This window comes from Pelophylax lessonae, assembly GCF_965119305.1.
Source record: "Pelophylax lessonae genome assembly, chromosome: 13".
Taxonomy (NCBI): domain Eukaryota; kingdom Metazoa; phylum Chordata; class Amphibia; order Anura; family Ranidae; genus Pelophylax; species Pelophylax lessonae.
In genome coordinates this window covers 142,032,123-142,048,342 of record NC_138780.1, presented here as the reverse complement: position 1 = coordinate 142,048,342, position 16,220 = coordinate 142,032,123, and the positions used below count along the sequence as shown (strand labels likewise).

The following is a 16,220-nucleotide window of genomic DNA, read 5'->3' as shown; positions in this document are numbered from 1 at the left end:
ATTGCACATATTTATTAGGAATACACATACGATGCACTGGACACTTTATTTATAGTGGTGATTTATATCATATACTTTTAACACCTATTTTTGGACATACAGAAACATCAGCACTTTTTGGCAGCGCCATACACCTCCCCCCTTTTTTTCCTTCAATAAAGGATCTGTGTTGAGTGCCACTCAGATTGGGCAGTGTTTCACCTGCGATAGGGTAAACAGTTTACTGGGTATTTTCGGCTAGGTCATGCTAAAAGTTTATTTTAGGGCAGAAGTTCTTCTGTAAGCGCTAAGATTTCCATTTTCTTATGTTGTCCTTTTTGACCTTTTTCATTGTTCTTTTTCAGGTTTCCAGTATTGCACAAGTTCAGGACCTTCAAAATCAGTATGTATAACTTTGATTTCTGCAGTTATTGGTAATGTAATTAGGAAGACAAAGTGCTATAGACAGGTTAAAAGTATATATCCCCTTTGCAGCTACATTTGTTGAGAGAGCCCAACTATATGTTTGTGTTAGTATTCACACAACATACCTAAAAAAAAAAAAAAAAAAAAAAAAAATTTTTCTTACCTTTTTAGATGTTAGGTGAAGGTGTCATGGCTGACTGCAAGCATTTCTCAACAAGTTCAATGGGATCAATCCCAATAGATAGGCTTTAGTGGAAAGGGTGGGCTTCCTCCTTAATATGCAATAGAGAAACCAGCTTGTAAATCTGTAATCCTTTGTTAAGCCTAGTATGGTCTAATGAATGATCGGTAGAATGATCGTACATTGTTTTTTTTCTTGCATGCTAGTCTCCATATCGTAAACGAATAGGTCACTAAAGTATGAAAATTCTCATACGACAGAAGCCCTGAACATGTATATCTTAAGCCGGTGCAGCTATGGACCAAGCAACATGTATATTAAAAAAGAATAGCGCACACATGCAAAAGAAATGACTATCAAATATGGAGACAATCCATAAATAAAAATTTTTTTATGTACGATATTCTGATCGTGTGTACTAGGCTTTAGGATAGACAGTGGTCAAAACTAGTTTACAACTGATAAGATGAGTTCTGCTAGCATAGTACAGAGTTCATTCATGCAAACACAGCTCTCCAGCCCCCCTAATGAACAAGGAGAACTTGTAGCATTTTCAGTACTGGAGTTTTTAGAAAGAAGCATCCAAAAAAAAAAAAAGGGGAAACTGCAAATTTTAAATTTTTGTTTTTAAAGTTATGGCAATGCGAAAGAGAACGTAACAAATATAAAGTAGGTGTTATCCCATTTTGGCTGCAAAAATGGAAATACTTAGTTGACGTTTAATCCATTTTAATACATTTTTTAAAAAGGGTAAGTTCACAGTTTAAATTGGAAATTAACATCTAAAGCAATGTTTCCCAAACCTGTCCTCAACTCCTACACACACCTTAATAAAAGGCACTCAAAACTGTACCCAGTCCATTTGCAGTACAGTCTTTACTACTATGAAACTGACCACTGCAAGGATCTAGACTTCCAAAGATATACTACATGTGGGTGAAAAAAAACCACTGGCCTCTTCTAAAATGTATCTATTTGGTTTGTACTGACAACGTAATCTTTTTTTTTTTTTTTGGTAGTTTGGTGTGAATTTAGCCACTTGCTGACCGCCTAACTGGCAAAATACGTAATTTGTTTGACATTAAATACTGGGGTTATGGTTGCAGCTAGATGCCATAACCCTGGTATTTTCTTTTTACTCAGGCGTCGGACTTTCAGATCCACTACGCGATCACCTTTAGAACCACATATGTGAGGTATTCCCGTGAACGTCAGAGCGAGAGCAATAATGCTAGGTCTAGACCTCCTCTGTAACTCTAAACTGGCAACCTGGCCCTGCCAGGCAGCATAGTCAGATCCTTACCCTTCACTGCAGCAGATGAGCATCCCCAGCCTGCTGAATGTACATTGAGGCAGTAACAAAAGATTCAAGAGCTGCTATCCAGCTTCTCCTATAGCTCATCAGTACATTCACTGTCGGATCATGTGCATTCAGCCTAATCTGAGTGCCTCCTAGTTGTGGCCTTTCCTCACCCATTGAAGTGCTGCTATACGGGGGGATTTTAAGGAATTATGACCACCTTGGATACTTACTGTCTTTTTTTAATATACATTAAATTGAGTTCATTAATAACCTGGCTGCAATATTTTTGTAAGCACCTGGAGTGTTCTTGTTGTAATAAAGTTACAGAGAAGGACATGTATACAGCAGTTTAGCTATAAACTTAGAGGCCTATCAGCAGCTGAAATTTATAAGTAAAGATATAGTATTTTTACTTTATTATATGTAGCTATACATTTATAGCTTCTTGTACTAGGTAATAAAACCGCGCACTATGCCTTTTGCCTGGTGTAAATGCTGAGCTCTCCAGGAAGAGGCCAACCACTCTGTAACATCAGAGCAATGTTGGGACAAGAGTTGGCTTTCTCCTTTACAGAAAATGATTCTTTTGAACATAACAGGATCTGATAATCAGATTGTCCAACTTTTCTTCTGTTTGTGTGCATTTGCAGTTCTACATTATTCTTGCAGTTCATTGAGAATTAAACACATGCCTGTTTTTTCTTATCTACTGCCTTTTTTCTTAGGTTGAAGGGAAAAGAAGAGGCCTTAAAAAAGGTGGAAGAACGGTTTAATGAACGTGAGAAATTGATTCTTGAGAAGGAAAGGCAGATTGAGGTGATTGTGTTTAATACTAGGCAAAGTGACAGGTTTGTTTTATGTATAGGTAAACATTACTTCTCTTCCTTGTGATTCCCTGCTACCAGAGCCCTGAGAAATATCTGGTACTTTGGGGTATGGGTGAGCATGTGACACTCCCTTGTCAGCCATTGCCAGGGCCAAGTGCTGTCACATGTAGATGCATGTTTATCCCTGTGCAGATTTGGGTTCTAGAATGTTCTGGCAGCAGATACGTAGAGTGCCATCTTCTTGTGGTGACTCCTAGAATGTGAGCATTTTAAATTGTATTCACTGAGATAGTACACTTCAATGGGGTTTCATGGGAGGGAGGGATCGGGGGGGGGTAAAGGTAACATGGGGCTAGAGGCTGCTAATTCTGGGCCCACCCCTTAATCAATATCCAATATGTTTTATTTTTTCTTCACAGGGGAGGGAGGGAATGGGTGGATAGATAAGGGAACACGGTATGTAAGGGTGGAATCAGGGTGCCAGCTAATATGCAACAGTTTCCTTAGGGCCTACCCCCCAAGTAACATAGAAGTTAAAGAGGAAGTAAACCCTCCTCTACAACTTGTACCTATAGGCAAGCCTATGATAAGGCTTACCTATAGGTACTGTAAATATCTCCTAAACATGTACCGTTTAGGAGATATTTACCTTACATGTCGCCAGTGACGTCACTGGCGCATGCGCTCTGAAGGAACGGCCGATCGTGCCGTTCCTTCAGAGCCCCGTGCCGTGACTGTCGGCTCCCGCGCGCGTGCGCGGGAGTGACGTCACCGCGGCTCCGGCCAATCAGAAGGCCGGATGCCGCGATCCCGGAAGACGGGCGACTAGACATGCCGCCCGTCATAGAGGTGAGTGAGCGGCACGGCGGGGGCTCGTTCTGAGGTAAGTATTGCATAATGAGCTAATATGCGATGCATACTAGCTCATTATGTCTTTCTTTTGCAGGGTGTAAAAAAAAAAAGTTTACAACCTCTTTAATTTCACGGTTGGGGGCCTGTGTGTAATTTTTCCCCATTCTTCTTTTTTTTTTTTTCTTTTCTTTTAGTGCCGGTTCACACTTATGCGCTTGCAATGCGAATTTGCAGTGCGAGATTACCTTGTGTTTTTCAATAGTACCAGCGCGATTGTAATGAAAATTTGATTGCGTTGATTAAGCTCAGGAGGGGTGGAGCTGAGGGGAAAATGAGGGGAAAATCAAACAAAAAATAAGAATTCGCACATAAGAATTCTCACATATCTGAACTGATAATGCGAGTCCAGACCGATTTACATTGATGTCTATGGAGACTAAATTCGCAACGCAACGCTGTAAACTCGCAAAAACCCTTTTTATCATCGCATCACATTCGCATCTGGATCGCAACGCATAGATGTGAACTACCGTCACGAATTCAATGTATTTTGTAAATGCATGCGATTGGAGACTATTTAGAACGCATCGCATTCGCAGTACAAGCGCATAAGTGTGAACCGGCACTTACTTTCTCTTGGGCAGGAGAATGGATGGAGAGATAGGGTAAATTTTTAAATATTGTTAGGAGATGCGGAATGGAGAAGGTGTTTGTGCTTCAATTATTAAAGCCCATCCTATATCTTCTTTCCCTTCTTTTTTTTTAATGTAATGAAAGATGGAAACTTCCTGTATGCAGTGGGGTAGATGGTAGCCCATTTTGGGGTTCCCCTTTTTTCTTTCTCTTTTATTTATATTTCAGGATTAATACCAGTGTTTGTGAATGTTTTGTATTGAAATGTTTTTCTGTTTTAGGTTTCTAAAAATATAAAAAGAATTAAAAAAAGAAAAATTATAATATTGTGAGCTTTTTAGTTTAGCAAGTATGGCCAGAGAACATGTTTACCCTGTATGTTGCACTCCTACGTACTGTATATATTCTAACTGTTTAGGTGATCTTTGCTTGAATAGGGTTTGCAGAAGGAGTGTTCACAGTTGAAAGTCCACATTGAAGAAGTCCAGCACAGACTACAACAGGTATGAAAAACTATTCACCTACCCCATGGGAAGATTTCTCCTCTATTCCTTCAACTCAAAATTTTGGATTTACCCCATCATTTCTGGTGACATTTGTGATGAAGACAGTTGGCGAGAGTAAATCTTCGGGGACACAACAATAACAATCTGGCAGTGGTTCTATCCACGCTATCCAAATCTAAAAAAGGTTTACTTATAGTTTTAATAATAATGCCATGTTGTCCATATCCAAGTGTCTGCTGGGTATTTTAAAGTATTAAATATATATAGCAGCCAGTCAACAACTCATCCTAAACACCTGCTGCCATTTTTTAGCTAAGACTGGCAGATCTTTGTCCCATTTAATAAAACCCTGCACTGAGTATAAAACCATCAACTGGAAATGTGCACAGTAAGGCACCATAAAGGACCTGCTCCTACCTACAAAGTGACATTCACCACCTCCTCTGTTGCTGCACCCATGAGGAAAATGTGGTTCTTTTACATATGAGGCACACATGTGCACTCGCCCTTCATATTATGATGGAAAGCTTGATACCAAAGTGAACAGTAACTATTGTATTCATTCTTGCAAATTTCGCCTGCTAGAAATTCAATTTAGATTATTTGCATTTTATATATTAACAAAATGAATTTGTTGTAAATATTGTTTACAACAGAATTGTGCTTTTCAAATAATTTTTCATTTTTTTGTGTCTCATTTGTAGCAAGATTCTGGGTCATCAGACGCACAGAACCTTCAGAGGATGTAAGTGTCGGCCGCAGTTAGCATTATTGTGCAATGTCATCATGTTTGTATTATAATTGATATAATGGTTAAAATGTTGTATTTGATTTTAAATCTATAATAGCGTTTGGCAGTCACAAGTAAAGAAAAATTAGAAATGATTTAACAGCCTAGACAAAGGACAGGTAATATTAGGATACATTGTCTGTCTCCATTTCTTATAGTCAATAAATGTATGTAAAGGTATAAATTCCTGACACTGATTGCACATAGTTTTCTCAGCCTGTTAGGAAGATTTTGGACTTTTTTTTCTCCTTTATTGAATGTCTTCTGGATGTGTATGTCAACTTTAAAAGCAATCTCCCATAAGTAAAGATGGCCGTATACTGATCAGAATTTGGCCAGTCCAGCAGGGATCAGCTAAATTTGTATTGGTGTGCGGGCTTCCATGACAGAAGTCAACTGTTTAATAGACTTGTGTCAAAGGGACTAGTGAGGAAAATAGTGTAATTGGGAATGGCAACAAAAGTAAGGCTGGCCAAAGACGGTGCAAATTTCTTTCCTGCACAATTCCTCTATCAGCACAGACAGCGCTGACAGGGGAATCTGTCTGGCCGTGACATTGTCTTCTCCTGGTCGGTTGGGGTTGGTGGGAGAAGACAGGGGTTATTGCTAGTGGCTTTAGCAGCCTCTTGCGATAATCGGCAGTGAATCCAGCAGGTTGGTTGTGCCTAAGTTGATAGATTGATCAACTTGTTACATTTAACTACCCAATATTGGTACAGACCTTGTAAGGCCGGCCTAAGGAATACTGCCTAACGGAATGGACATTGCAAGGCAGCAGTTGAACAAAGTGTTTAATAAAGATGAAAGGACTTTTTAGCAAATGAGGGCAGGGAGGAAGACTCTGGAGTTGGAATTTATTTTTAGTGCTGATAATTTCCTTTTTATTGTGTCTCAGTTTAGAGACCAGGAGGAGGTTTGGCACCATGAAACTAATATGCTAGGGACACCCTATTCATTGTACTTTTTTTGTCTCCCACCACCCTTAGTTTGAGTTTTAGTTCCTTTCTTTCTTTTTGCTCATCTGAATTGCAGAGATAGATTCCTTAGTATTAAATACACAAATACATTTTCTTTTAAATTTTGCACAGAGTGGATCAGCAGGAGCAAAGAATAAAGGACATGGAGGCAACAATACTGGAGCGAGAGAAGAGCATCGCAGGCACAACTCAGGAACTAACGGTAATGTGGCAGATCTGCTGGATTTTTTCAGTCATCCCTGGCCACTTCTTCATTGTTTAATATATATGTTCTTTGACAGGGTCTGAAAAAAGAAAAGGAAATTCTGAAAATTCAGGCCAATGAACTGCAAAAAATACACGATCAACAGTTACAACAGGTTTGTAAGGCATAGCATATGGACAATGCAAAGATATGTTTCACACTAGGGAGAGCTTCAGGTGTAGCCTAGAAGATGTGTTTCTATTACAGTTTATATGAAGTACTGTTATGTAGAGACCACTAGACTGTATTATCAGCAAAGCAAACGGCTGTGCGGGTTGCTAGCTTATGTCCTATGAACTAATGACGGCATCAGTTGGTAAGGACATGTCAGGTGGCACTACAGCTTTCTGCTTTGCCAGCAGTAGTACTCATAGCTGCAGGGAGGAAGAGAGAGCTGTGCGCTCTATTTCCTTGCAGTGTCGCACTTCCCGGGAGTTACCAAATACAGGCCACACACTGCACAGGAGTTGAGCACAGCCCTCAGTTCTGCTAGGAGGGCCGATTTGGGGGGGTGAGGTGGGATTTGTGAGTGTTGTGCTGGAAGAGGGGATTGGGGGGTTGGGATTGGAGTGAGGTTTGTGCTAGGAGTGGGTGTGCTGGGAAGGGGGTTGTGCTAGGAGAAGGAATTGTTGGGGGGAGGGGGGGGGGGTTGTGCTAGGAATAGGAATTTGGGGGGAGATTTGTGCTAGAAAGGGGAATTTGGATTCACAAACCAAGATCACTGAACTTAGCCTCACAGACTACATTTTAGGGCTTGTTCACACCAGGTGCAGTGAGGTAACACATGCAAAATTAGATGCTTTCCTGTACCTCACAAAAATGTGCAGTCCCATGTGTGTGCTATTATTTCTTAATGACACCCCCACGCATCTAGCAAATGCATGTATGTTTGCGCCCATTAAAAAATGCGACGTGCGCGAACACGCAAAAAAAGCACGTGCTCTGTTGCACCACCTGATGTGAAAGAGCCCTTAGACTGATATGCCCTGGGATTGTGCGCAGTTTCTAAAGGGTGCATTGACTGAAAAGAAGTTGAAAAACACTGCACTAGACAGTTGTATTGGCCTTCCACCAACCTATTTTTAGGCACTCTAGCACCGTGTAGTAATGGCGTATCCATGCACATTTTCTTGAATTAGACTACAAATTTGTCATTACCTAATGTCTTTCCATTTCAGGTTTCATCAGTTGCTCAAAGTGAAGAGTTGTTAAAAGCGTAAGTTTATTAGCTTGTACCTTGTAATTTTATTGGAATACCGGTTTATTGTTATTGACTAAAGAGGGATTGGTAGCTTGACAGAAGTAGAGAATTAGTTTAGTGTATGGGTGTACACCCATTTTCTCTGGGATTCTTTGATATTGTATCACAACAATGCTGGAGGAAATTGAGCCAATTCACTGATAGCTGTTTAAATATTTATATACACATATTTAACAGTTAAAATAGCTTTAATGTTGGTGTGTAAACTCTCGCACTAACAGTATATATATATATATATATATATATATATATATATATATATATCCTTTTCTCTGAAATCATTGAAGGATACAGCTAGATCTTCATGACGGAAAGGTTTGATATCGCCACCCACAGGAGAAGGACGCTAGGTGCAACCAAAACAAAAATAGTCCCTAGGACTGTGTTTTTGCTCTGCACAGGGAGAGAGGCAGCCTGCTTCTCCTATATGGGTCAGATCCCACAGTCCCATGAGAAAAAGGTGTACAGCAGCTCTACTCACATTAAGCCAATTCCTTAGGGAACAGTACAATACAAATCAAGTATGGACCCCATATTTATTTAGTGGAATCATAATTTTAAGTATTTGTTGGTATCTAATTTATGTTTGTGCTTTTAGACTCGTAGAAAAAGACAGATATATAACAGAGCTGTTAAGGGAAGTGGAATCTCAAAAAGCTGCAGTAGAGCAACAAAGAAAGAAGAATAATGTGAGTACCACAAAAATTGACGGCGTTTTATTCCCTCCACAGAGTGCTTAGAAGTACTTTTTTTTTCTTCAAGGAAGAACTCTGGGCATTGTTTTCAGTTTGGAGTAGAGTGGAAGTGGTGGAATCTGTCTGTTTTTACTGATAGAGTTGTGACAATGGATGAGAAGTGCTGGCCTGGCAGTAACAAAAAAGAAAAAATCGAGTGTAGGGATACCATTGTACTGATACCATTTTTTTTACCGACGTTACTGGCGCGTATAAGTACTGATTCTTTAGGTCAAGTATTCAGATTCAGAATACTTTATTAATCCCAAAGGGAAATTATTGTACTCGGTATCGCCAATACCTTTGAGGTTCGATTTGAGCCCATGCAAAATGAATGGGCTCAATTCAAACTGCAAAGAATCGCATGCAATTTGAACAGGAATGCGATTTCCCATTTCATTCCTGTGTGAACCCAGGCTGAAGTCCCTATGACAAGCCTGGGTTCTCAAAGGTGCGGTGGGGAAACTGCATGAGATTCGGACAGAAATCACCCCGCATTCCTGTTCAAATCACATGTGATTCTTTGCAGTGCGGATGAGCCTATCTTTTTTTTTTTTTTTTTATGAGCTCAAATTGCACTGCAGAGGTATCGGCTTTAGGTATCAGAGCATTTGTACAAGTACTTGTGTGTTGGTATCAGTATCGGTGCATCTCTAAACAATGGTTTGTGACTCTTCAACTTTTGACGGGACCATTTCTACGACTCTTCACTGATTGAGCTGCAATAGACCTCCTATTACTGACGAGGTCCATCGCTTCCTCACTTATACAATAAAGTGAGGGTAAAACTGCAGCAGTAAAATCTTGACAGTGATTCTAATGCTTGTCCACTCTATCCAAAAGAAAAAAAAAAAAAAACCTTCTACTTGAAGCCTTGTATAGTTACAGGCTTCTGTAGGTGAATACAAGGAGACGCTTCCCTGCATACATCATTGAAATACAGTATGGCTGCTGCAGATTTTCTTCACAGCTCTCTATCATGTCCTTACTATTTCTACCTCTGTATTTGATCCCATGCTGCTGGTTTGCCATATATTTTGCTTAATTTGCTGCCTTTTTTTCTAAAGTGACGGTGAAGCTCCATATGCACCCGCAACTATCGGAGATTTGGTTTCATTTATTTTAAAACTGAAAAATCCATGCAGTTTTTGACTTTTATGTGCATTTGTAAAAGACTGATGATGATTTTTTTTTTGGTTCCCATTCATAACTCGACAGTTACAAGTGGTGCTCCAAATTCGATTTTTATGCCAAGTTTGTATACATATCACACACCAGATATTTATACCCCGACCATCAGAAAAATAGAGATGTTTCCAAGCATCACATGCAGTGATTACATCGGAGTGGACTGTTCGGAAGAAAACCAATGTTGTCAAAATCATACAGCAGTAACTTACAATCTTCTCTACACCCATCACTAGCATTGGTATTCTTCCCCCTTGAGTTACAGTTTCCCTCACTATTTACTGGATGCATAGAACTTTCATTCCAGTTCTAAAATGTCAGTCCATTTAAAACTGATGTTTCAGTTTCTTTGAGATGCCACTCTGGACCCACCTCACCATTCCTTATCTTGGACAGTCTAGGGATTCTGGGAATTTCTGAGTCTGCATACCGACTGGGCCTGTAATCAAACTCTCTGTTGGGTTTTTTTTTTATTATAATCAGGGGTGTCCAACCTTTTGAAATTCCTGGGCCATAATGGAAGAAGAGGAATTGTCTTGGGTCACACATAAAATATACGAACAATGATAGCTGATGAGCAGAAAAAGTTGGACAGATCACAAATTAACAATCGCGGATATAGATAATGTACCTATCTGAGTAATAAAACTTAATTTTTTGTAAAATATTTTATTAACCCCTTTGCGCCTAAGGGTAAAACAAATCTTAATGCCTAAGCACAATTTTGTAACTTTGACATGTGCTAGTAAAACCATACATATCACAACTACTTTGTGCATCCAGGTGGATTATACCGCATTTTTTTAAGGACAAAATGGGCTTACATTTGGTAGTAAATGGTAATGGATATCTCCTGATTTATTTATTTGTTATCAAAGGAAAACTGGCCCAAAATAGTAAAAAAAAAAAATAATTTTTTAAATTCAGATGTATATTTCTTGCTACTACCATAACCTTCCACCAAAAAACTACCCAAAATATATTCTCCTGCTCCTGACGATCGCAGATATACCACATATGTTTACCTTGTTGTTTGTACCCGTAGTACAATAGTGCCCATTTTGTTTTTTGTTTTTTCGTTTTTTTTTTTTTTTTGTTTTTTTTTTAGCCTACCTAAAATGCACACACTCTTCTAGGCGGTTTTATGACACAAATGAAGTGGTCTTGCTGCCCCCCCTCAGGACCAAGGGTATCCAAAAGGCACTACAAGAAAACAACAAGAGAAGGGCGTACCGACCTTGTGCATTACCACTTAAAAGTTTATTAAAATCAAAGAAGGGTAGCGTACAATATACTCACAAATGTAGCATATGAACAAGCGTATAGGAAATGCGCACCGCTCGCTTCCAGGACACTTCTCTACTGCTGGATAGCGTGATGGCGTCCTCAAAACCTGATGTGGCTTACGCGTTTCGAGGGAGGACCCTCTTCCTCAAAGCCAAAATCGCCACTCTCTTGTTGTTTTCAAAATAGTACTGACCCTGACCCAAGCCTTAACAAATCTTGATTTAGGTATTTTTTCATTTTTATTTTTTTTATTGCTACACGTGGTTTTGTGTGTTTTTTTTGTTTTTTTCTGTAAGCAGAGAGATACAATGCCTCTCTCACCTCCATTCAGCCTCTCTGCCCCCGAAAACACCGGGGGGCAGGCTTTACAGTGACTGGTCACTATGATAGCCAATCGGAGGCTATCACAGCGATCAGGTGACCCGAAATCGTAAGTTCAGGGTCCCGATCGTTAGTATGGGGCCCGGGGCTCTCTGTGAGACCCAGTTTTCTGTGCTGGGAGCCTGCAGTGTGGCGCGCTCCCAGTACAAAGGCAGATATGCAAATATGCGGCCCCACATAAAAACAAAAAAAAAAAAAGCCCAGTCCAGTGGGGCCACATGTTTGTGTACACTCACTGCCAAGGGGGTAAAGAAAAAGTGGGCAACATAAAAACTAGTTTGCTATTTGACAATGTTTTTGATAAACGAACGCATCAATATCTCGTTCAATAGATGTAGTCGTTTTAATAGATATAGTAGCGATTCTCAATGAATTCTCAAGGTGCTCATCAGATATTTTGGTCCTAATTTTGTCCTTCATGTGCTTCATCCTTGGCAATAGTTGCTTACAAATAAAGGTGCTGCTGAGGACTGATGACATAAATAAGGAGTGATTGTGAAGTGTGAGACGATTTTCTTTGGGAAGATAAAACTTATAATATTCCACTAAAGAGACACTTTAAATTTTTTCTTCGGCCGCATGTGTTCGCTAAGTGTAAATGCATTTTTACTAAAAATTCAAAAAATCACTGTTTTTAGGTACGTTTACAATTTTGTGTTGGGCCGTATTCATAGTCGTCTTGGGCTGCAGGTTGGACACCCCTGTATTTTATACTATGTAGAATACAGCAGGTAGAGCTGGGCACACTCAAAATTACAGGCGCAGATTTGGTTCGGCCCACCAGACTCCACTTCTAACTAAAATATCACTTTTTGTATGGACTGACTCTTAATTTAAAATGATCGCTGATTGCTTCACTTATTTTTTTGGGCTCCAGGGTCCACCCACTGCTACTTTCAAACATGAAAACTGATAAGCTTCATCATAGTTTCAGTTTTCATGGACAAACCCCACTGATAAAAATGTGCTCTGGACTGTGTCATTTGTTGAACAAAAATCTGGCCTTATTTTTGTTTCTTTCCTTGGTGGGTCGGTTTCTGCTCTGTCCATCTGTGAACCTTTCTTCTACAGTCAATTCCTCTGGTCAAGGTTGGCAGCAGAGCCCCAATAGTAGCGTTTCAAATTTCAATAGAACATTGGCATTTGCTTTTGTTGCTATAATATGCTGAGCATTGGTTGATCATTATAGTCGCTGCCGTGTAAAACTGCATCCAGTGTATCTGCTGGTAAGATTGGTAGAGTCTAGTTTTCGGGCAGCTGGTAATGTTAAGAGGCCTCTTTCCAGTAAGTTGCCTTCAGAATGAAAATAACCAAATGAAGCATGAATTGATTGTAGTTTATGGGTCGCTGAAATAACTTTTTCTAAAAACAATTAGGACCTTCGGGAGAAAAACTGGAAAGCAATGGAGGCATTGGCATCAACTGAAAAAATGCTACAAGAGAGAGTCAACAAGACCGCCAAGGTTGTAATGCTACTGGTGGGGACATAGCTCAGATTGTATAGTGTACGGCCACTCTGGTGCTTAACCCGGTCTATTTTACATGGGACAGTTACATGCTGATACTGCCAAAAGTGACAATCTCAACAGTTTTAATACAGATTTTTCCATTCTAGTTTGTAAATCCCGAAAAAAAAATCTCATTTATTGCAATGTTGCCAATGATCAACAAAGACAATTACTATTTTTTGTAGAAATGGCATTTGGTGTCCTCTATTTATTTTTTCAGCTTAGTTTGCTAAGGATTACTGACTGATATCTATTGCAAAATAACTAGGACCAACATCTACCCTTCTCCCCCCCACATAGACAAATTTTATACGTATAGTAAAAGTTCAGCCATAACCTAACTATATAAATCTACTCACAGCCACATTTTAAAACTAATCGAACTACCCCTGTAAAACCAAAATCACTATACTTGCCTGTTCTGCTGCCGCTCTGAGCTGTGTAGGTGGGTGTAGGAGAGGCAGCCGACAACAGAAGCCCCATAGTAAGTCAAATGGGTGACGTCACTTCCCAGGCATTCCCCAGCATTGTCGGTTCTCTCCTGCACACACCATCCGCCGCTGGAGACTGGATCGGGTCGGCTTCAGAAGATTTCTTCATTACAGGGTTAGATTAGTTTTACAATGTAACTGCGAGTAGATCTAGTTAGGTTACGGCTGAACGCGGCTAAATACACAGTTGAAATTCATACATGGGATTTGTTTTACCTGCCTAAGGATATTTATTCTGTCCTTCCAATCCTGAGATTTACACAACTCTTTCACACAGCACAGCCAAGCCGGTGAGCCTACTTTTCACTATTGCAATTTAGCGACACCGCTAGGTCACCTTCTTGTCTACGATTAGACAGTGAAGGAACAGCAGCAGATTTATGACTCATAAAAAATACAGTGACTACTGGCGCAAAGACAGAAAATCCGGAAATGATGCACATTTAAAATAGTTAATAGTTAATGCAACTAAAGTATAAAATCCATATGAAAAATATAGATCTCTAATAAAACATAATGGTGGCAGCTATGCTCAGAGGAAGCCGGCTCTGTGGGATGAAGCAAGAAAGGGAAAAACAGGAAGCACCACCTAAATGTAGTATTTGTGTAAATGGTTTAATAGCAAATTGCAAAACACTCACCAGATAGAAGTTAAAAATTGCTCATCTGGTGTATAGTGTCTCTTCTGGCGTATTTCAAACTGTATCCACGGGCTGCTGGGGTGGAGAAAGGTCTTAGCTATTAAACCATTTACACTAATACTACACTCAGGTGGCGCTTCCTGTTTTTCCCTTTATGACTCCTTCCTGTGCTCGGTCCTTCGCTGAACAAGCTCTTTACCAATGTAATTGCATTTCACTCACCTGATGAGCTCCTAGTGCTGCCTCTCCCTCTTCCACATTGTGGAGATGTTCAGAAGAGGCAACTATTAAAACAATTTAAGGCACTTTCTCTGGTTGCATTTTAAAAACACAATTCACATTTTAGACAGGAAGTAAAAAACATTCAAAAAAATTCTAATACTATCCAGAACACAGCAATATTGCTAAAATCTAGGAGTTTACCTGGTCTATTGTGATCTGAACTGTGCGTTATTCACTTCAGCCACTTTCAGAAGATTTTCATTGTACCAGGGAAGACTGAAGCCTCTTTTTAGGATTCTGCACATCTCCAAATACTACGGAGGGAAATGCTTAGAATGACCTCCATTTTGGCAAAAATCAGCAGCTCAGGCATTTTTTTTTTCCTGACCTTGCAAAGTAAAGGCATATTGTGAAACTTACCTGCAAACGAAGCCCTCATTGTCCCCGCTGGAGGCCGCATCCATCTTCACCAGTTTTCCTGCCGGGTCAGTGGAACCGCCTGTGTGACTGGCCAGAGCCGTGTGACACCACTCCCGCACATGCATGCGGGAGCCGCCAGTCACAGCACAGGGCTCTGAAGAAACGGCACAAGTGGCCAATGCCATCATCGGCTGCATATAATGCAAATATCTCCTAAACGCGGTGCACATTTAGGAGATATTTACAGTACCTATAGGTAAGCCTTATTATAGGCTTACCTATAGGTATAAACAATCAATGGAAGTTTACTTCCACTTTAAAAGGATGTAAACACATGGGAGCTGCTGTTGTTAACATACACTATATTACCAAAAATATTGGGACGCCTGCCTTTACACGCACATGAACTTTAATGACATCCCAGTCTTAGTCCGTAGGGTTCATTATTGAGTTGGCCCACCCTTTGCAGCTATAACACCTTCAACTGTTCTGGGAAGGCTGTTCACAAGGTTTAGGAGTGTGTTTGACCATTCTTACAAAAACGCATTTGTGAGGTCAGGCACTTATGTTGGACGAGAAGGCCTTACTCGCATTCTGTGCTCTTAATTCATCCCAAAGATGTTCTATCGGGGTGAGGTCAGGACTCTGCGCAGACCAGTCAAGTGCCTCCACCCCAAACTCTCTCATCCATGTCTTTATGGACCTTTCTTTGTGCACTGGTTCAAATCATTTGGTGGAGGGGGTTTATGGTGCAGGGTTGTTTTTCAGAGATTGGGCTTGGCCTCTTAGTCGGCATACCCAGACCTTTTTGAACAATTGCATGCTCCTAACTTTGTGGGAACAGTTTGGGGTTGACCCTTCCTGTTCCATCATGACTGGGCACCAATGTACAAAGCAAGGTCCATAAAGACATGGATGAGCGAGTTTGGGGTGGAGGAACTTGACTGGCCTGCACAGAGTCCTGAGCTCAACCTGATAAAACACCTTTTGGATGAACTAGAGCGCAGACTGTGAGCCAGGCCTTCTCTTTAATATCAGTGCCTGACCTCACAAATGCGATTCTGGCAGAATGGTCAAACATTCCTATAGACACACTCCTAAACCTTGTGGACAGCCTTCACAGAAGAGTTGAAGCTGTTATAGTTGCAAAGGGTGGGCCAACTCAATATTGAACCCTACAGACTAAGACTGGGATGCCATTAAAGTTCATGTGCGTGTAAAGGCAGGCGTCCCAATGGTTTTGGTAATAGAGTGTATTTCTGTAGGTGTGTTTTCCAGGACTGTGAAAATGATCTTTTATAACTTACTGAGTCAGCAACTCAGAACAAATGTGTGCATGTCTGCTTTCCCAACACCTGATGTGCACCTG

At 40.3% G+C, this 16,220-nt stretch overlaps 1 protein-coding gene across 8 annotated transcripts in view; it reads left to right on the top strand.

Moving 5' to 3' along the window:
* The window catches only part of KTN1 (kinectin 1), a 233,443-nt gene that overhangs the window by 177,836 nt on the left and 39,387 nt on the right, over positions 1 to 16,220 (top strand). For 7 of the 8 annotated variants that reach the window (XM_082275742.1, XM_082275737.1, XM_082275736.1 and 4 more), the window contains 9 exons: positions 345 to 382; positions 2,615 to 2,705; positions 4,639 to 4,704; positions 5,412 to 5,452; positions 6,586 to 6,676; positions 6,756 to 6,833; positions 7,897 to 7,934; positions 8,578 to 8,668; positions 12,946 to 13,032. In XM_082275742.1, coding sequence (XP_082131868.1) covers positions 345 to 382; positions 2,615 to 2,705; positions 4,639 to 4,704; positions 5,412 to 5,452; positions 6,586 to 6,676; positions 6,756 to 6,833; positions 7,897 to 7,934; positions 8,578 to 8,668; positions 12,946 to 13,032 — 621 coding nt within the window. The remainder of the gene's footprint in view (positions 1 to 344; positions 383 to 2,614; positions 2,706 to 4,638; positions 4,705 to 5,411; positions 5,453 to 6,585; positions 6,677 to 6,755; positions 6,834 to 7,896; positions 7,935 to 8,577; positions 8,669 to 12,945; positions 13,033 to 16,220) is intronic. The other variant, XM_082275740.1, reaches the window with a different exon arrangement.